The sequence below is a fragment of the Pygocentrus nattereri genome, chromosome 5, assembly GCF_015220715.1.
Source record: "Pygocentrus nattereri isolate fPygNat1 chromosome 5, fPygNat1.pri, whole genome shotgun sequence".
Lineage (NCBI taxonomy): Eukaryota > Metazoa > Chordata > Actinopteri > Characiformes > Serrasalmidae > Pygocentrus > Pygocentrus nattereri.
In genome coordinates this window covers 1,079,441-1,084,440 of record NC_051215.1, presented here as the reverse complement: position 1 = coordinate 1,084,440, position 5,000 = coordinate 1,079,441, and the positions used below count along the sequence as shown (strand labels likewise).

Genomic DNA, 5,000 nt, shown 5'->3' with positions numbered 1-5,000 from the left:
AGACAGAGAGAGAGAGAGAGAGAGAGAGAGAGACAGAGAGAGAGAGACAGAGAGAGAGAGAGAGAGAGAGAGAGAGAGAGAGAGACAGAGACAGAGACAGAGAGACAGAGAGAGACAGAGAGAGAGAGAGAGAGAGAGAGAGAGAGAGAGAGAGAGAGAGAGAGAGACAGAGAGAGAGAGAGACAGAGAGAGAGAGAGAGACAGAGAGAGAGAGAGAGAGAGAGAGAGAGAGAGAGAGAGAGAGAGAGAGAGAGAGAGACAGAGAGAGAGACAGAGAGAGAGAGAGAGAGAGAGAGAGAGAGAGAGAGAGAGAGAGAGAGACAGAGACAGAGACAGAGAGACAGAGAGAGACAGAGAGAGAGAGAGAGAGAGAGAGAGAGAGAGAGAGAGACAGAGAGAGAGAGAGAGAGAGAGAGAGAGAGAGAGAGAGAGAGAGACAGAGACAGAGACAGAGAGACAGAGAGAGACAGAGAGAGAGAGAGACAGAGAGAGAGAGAGAGAGAGAGAGAGAGAGAGGGGGGGGGAGAGAGGGGGGGAGAGAGAGAGACAGAGAGAGAGGGGGGGGGGGGGGGGGGTAGAGAGAGAGACAGGTCAGCTGTTAAATACAGTTAATAAAAATATGAATAAAAGTGAATCTGCATTCCAGAATAACATCCCACTGCCTGTTTAGTGTAATAGTGTTTATACATTATAAAAGACACAGAAACCGTCAGAAATCTGGTTTATATTGTGATATAAAATATCTGGCCACCACTGCGAAGTGGGTGGGTGTGATAAAGTGTCAGCCCCCCTCGGCGGTCACACTGACTCTGTGTTGAGCTTCTTGGGGCTGGCCAGTTCCTGCGCGCTGCCGCTGAGCTCATTCAGAACCACCAGGGGGTAGAGAACGTTCTTCTCCACGAACAGCAGCCACACGTGGAGCCGCTCGAACCACATCACATGGGCTGCACCTACACACAGACACAGGCATTCAGACCGTGGACACGACAGTAACACCCCCACCCCACGCCCAACACACGCCGCAAATGTCCATCAGCCAAGACGTGTCTCCTCACATGAATCAGAAGCTTCCAGCCACAAACTGAACACCTACATCTCTAAACATGCGCTAAAGCACAGACCCAACATGAGCATGAAGTTTATTATGTAACTGTACAAGGTCTCAGTCTGAACCTCCTCCAGCTGGACGGACGACATCAACACCACAGTCAGACTCATCCCAGACTGGACTGAGCGTGTCGGGCGTCGCTGCTCTCACGGCTCTTTCAGTGGGATCTCGGAGATCATCCAGTGCTGTGGAACCAGCGCCGAACGCTCTGAGCTGCTGGAGCTTCACTGCTGATGAAAATCCCGCTGCCCAGTTCTGACGGATTCACTCTGATTGACGTGGAGAACGCAGAACGTTCTGCTCAGGGGTCTCATCTCCTCTCAGACTGAAGGAGCCGGTCAGAAACTCTATGACCCCCTCTTACAACTGGATTGTGATTGGTTCCTCGGTAGAGGGCTGATTTCAACAGTTCATGACATTTTGCTGAACAGTACTAAACCCTTGTCAGACACTCAGAAACGGGAACAGGACTTAGACTAGCTGATCTCGGAAGAGGACTGGCTCAGTATTTGTAAAAACATTTGTTTCCCAGATGTGCCGCCTCTGGTGTTCATGAGCTTTAAACTCATGAATAGGACACACTTCACACCTGTTCGCCTACAAAAAACGTTTCCTGACGTCTAATTTGTGCTTTAAATGTGAAACAATGTGAAATGTGAAAAAACTTGGTTTCTGGGAGAAAATCTCTTTCAAACCGGATTTCAGGAGCTCTGTGTCCTTTGGGAATAGGAGCAGATCAGATTTTTGATACTGACTGCAAAGTTTTGCTTCTAATGTTTTAATTTCTGGCAAAAACTGCATCCTAACTCGATGGGACGGCCCCTCTCCGCCATCCGTTTAGCGGTGACCTCTGCTTCCCTTGGAAAAACTGACCTACAGTCTCGGTCACCAAGCGGACAAATTCTGGAAACTTTGGTTCCCCTGTGGACAAATTCTTAAAATCCGTAGTACGTTGGTCAGTCGTGTGATATTTGATACGTATGACGGTCGATACTGAACAGAGTGTAATAAAAAAGTGCTGAAATAACGAGGCTCAATTATCAATATTGAATTATATAGTTTGTGTTTTTTAATACTCAATAATAAACATTTTAAATGTAAAATACATTTATTTTTTATGATTTATTTCATGTATTTTTAATGAGTATTAAGCCCATTGTTGGCCTAATAGATTAACTAAGTGCACTTCCGTCTGTTTCTATTCTAACGGTCAGGCAAGAATGAGACCTGCCGCTATATTAAACCGTCAGATACCCCGTCATCAAGTCTATCAGAGATACTGAACACCTCCAAACGCTTTGAGGAAAGTCTGTGATGATGTGGGCAGTTCAGACACCGAACATGTCCTGGGAGTGATGTGTGATGGAGGGGTGCAGTGCTGGACTCACCGCGGACCTCGAACTGGTAATACTCTTTGGTTTTGAGCAGCGGGTGTGAGAAACAGTACCAGGGCAGCTGTTTTCTCATCTGGGGCAAAAGATAATGAGTAAACAAGCCCACCGCTCCCACCAACCCGTACAGGACGTAACTCAGGAACGGCTAACAGAGAGACAGAGAACAACAATTAGAGATAAAGATCAGCTTCATATCATTTTTGGAAAAAATAAAAGTCATATTACACAGCAGCTCATGGGCTTTATCATCATAAACAGACTCGGACAAACATAAAACACATATAGCAGATTTTATTATTACATATAGGCACTTGTATAGGTATAAAAACGAACACGTGTGTGTGTGTGTGTGTGTGTGCGCATGTGTGTGTTTACCTGCAGGGCGAGGAAGACGGTACTGACGTGAATGGCAAAGTAGAGCACAGCGATCAGCACACATACAATCAGATCAGACTGTAGCCTCTCATTCTGCAGAGAAGAGAAAATGAGAAAAGAGGAGAGGACAGAAGAGAAGAGAAGAGGAGAGGAGAGGAGAGGAGGGGAGAGAAGGGGTGAGGAGACGATAGGAGAGGACAGAAGAGAAGAGGAGAGGAGAGGACAGAAGAGAAGAGGAGAGCAGGGGAGAGGAGAGGAGAGGACAGAAGAGAAGGGGAGAGGAGAGAAGGGGAGAGGAGAGGAGAGAAGAGGAGAGAAGGGGAGAGGAGGGGCTGGGAGAGGACAGAAGGGGAGAGGAGAGGACAGAAGGGGAGAGGAGAGGAGAGAAGGGGAGAGGAGAGAAGAGAAGGGGAGAGGAGAGGAGAGAAGGGGAGAGGAGAGATGAGAAGGGGAGAGGAGAGAAGAGAAGGGGAGAGAAGGGGAGAAGAGAGGGAGGACAGAAGAGAAGAGAAGAGGAGAGGAGAGGAGAGGAGAGGAGAGGAGAGGAGAGTACAGAAACAAATCTCAGTAAAAATAATAATATTCAGTGTAAAGAAAATCGGTGTGTGTGTGTGTGTGTGTGTGTGTGTGTGTGTGTGTGTGTGTGAGTGTGAGTGTGTGTGTCTGTGTGTTTTCTCACCACAGAGCTCCGGAGTTTCTCAGGTAGAGGGTCCTGAACCTCAGCTAACGGGTCCTCAGGGTTCTGCTCCTTCACATTCGGGAACACTTTAGACTGCACCAGAGAGCTACACACACATACACACACACACACACACACACACACACACACACACACACAGAGGGAGAGAGAGAGAAGAAAAGAGGATTTTACAAACACTTTCAATTACAAAGAAGTGAATGTCAGGAGGAAAACAATGTGCATTTATGAATAAGCAAAAAAATGAATAACCGACTCTAAATGTAGGTATTGTGATATAAACCGAGTCCGTTCTACAGTTTCTCATTAGGCTGAATGAATAACCGGCTCTAAATGTAGGTATTGTGATATAAACCGAGTCCGTTCTACAGTTTCTCATTAGACTGAATGAATAACCGGCTCTAAATGTAGGTATTGTGATATAAACCGAGTCCGTTCTACAGTTTCTCATTAGGCTGAATGAATAACCGACTCTAAATGTAGGTATTGTGATATAAACCGAGTCCGTTCTACAGTTTCTCATTAGACTGAATGAATAACCGACTCTAAATGTAGGTATTGTGATATAAACCGAGTCCGTTCTACAGTTTCTCATTAGGCTGAATGAATAACCGGCTCTAAATGTAGGTATTGTGATATAAACCGAGTCCGTTCTACAGTTTCTCATTAGACTGAATGAATAACCGACTCTAAATGTAGGTATTGTGATATAAACCGAGTCCGTTCTACAGTTTCTCATTAGGCTGAATGAATAACCGACTCTAAATGTAGGTATTGTGATATAAACCGAGTCCGTTCTACAGTTTCTCATTAGACTGAATGAATAACCGGCTCTAAATGTAGGTATTGTGATATAAACCGAGTCCGTTCTACAGTTTCTCATTAGGCTGAATGAATAACCGACTCTAAATGTAGGTATTGTGATATAAACCGAGTCCGTTCTACAGTTTCTCGTTAGACTGAATGAATAACCGGCTCTAAATGTAGGTATTGTGATATAAACCGAGTCCGTTCTACAGTTTCTCATTAGACTGAATGAATAACTGACTCTAAATGTAGGTATTGTGATATAAACCGAGTCCGTTCTACAGTTTCTCATTAGACTGAATGAATAACCGACTCTAAATGTAGGTATTGTGATATAAACCGAGTCCGTTCTACAGTTTCTCATTAGACTGAATGAATAACCGACTCTAAATGTAGGTATTGTGATATAAACCGAGTCCGTTCTACAGTTTCTCATTAGACTGAATGAATAACCGGCTCTAAATGTAGGTATTGTGATATAAACCGAGTCCGTTCTACAGTTTCTCATTAGACTGAATGAATAACCGACTCTAAATGTAGGTATTGTGATATAAACCGAGTCCGTTCTACAGTTTCTCATTAGACTGAATGAATAACCGACTCTAAATGTAGGTATTGT

At 44.9% G+C, this 5,000-nt stretch overlaps 1 protein-coding gene across 2 annotated transcripts in view; it reads right to left on the bottom strand.

Moving 5' to 3' along the window:
• Positions 1 to 5,000, bottom strand: part of pcnx1 (pecanex 1) — a 73,678-nt gene that overhangs the window by 28,423 nt on the left and 40,255 nt on the right. For both annotated transcript variants that reach the window (XM_037538310.1, XM_037538311.1), the window contains exons 8-11: positions 3,557 to 3,662; positions 2,878 to 2,970; positions 2,497 to 2,647; positions 809 to 950 (exon numbers count right to left, since the gene is read on the bottom strand). In XM_037538310.1, the coding sequence (XP_037394207.1) occupies positions 809 to 950; positions 2,497 to 2,647; positions 2,878 to 2,970; positions 3,557 to 3,662 (492 nt within the window). The remainder of the gene's footprint in view (positions 1 to 808; positions 951 to 2,496; positions 2,648 to 2,877; positions 2,971 to 3,556; positions 3,663 to 5,000) is intronic.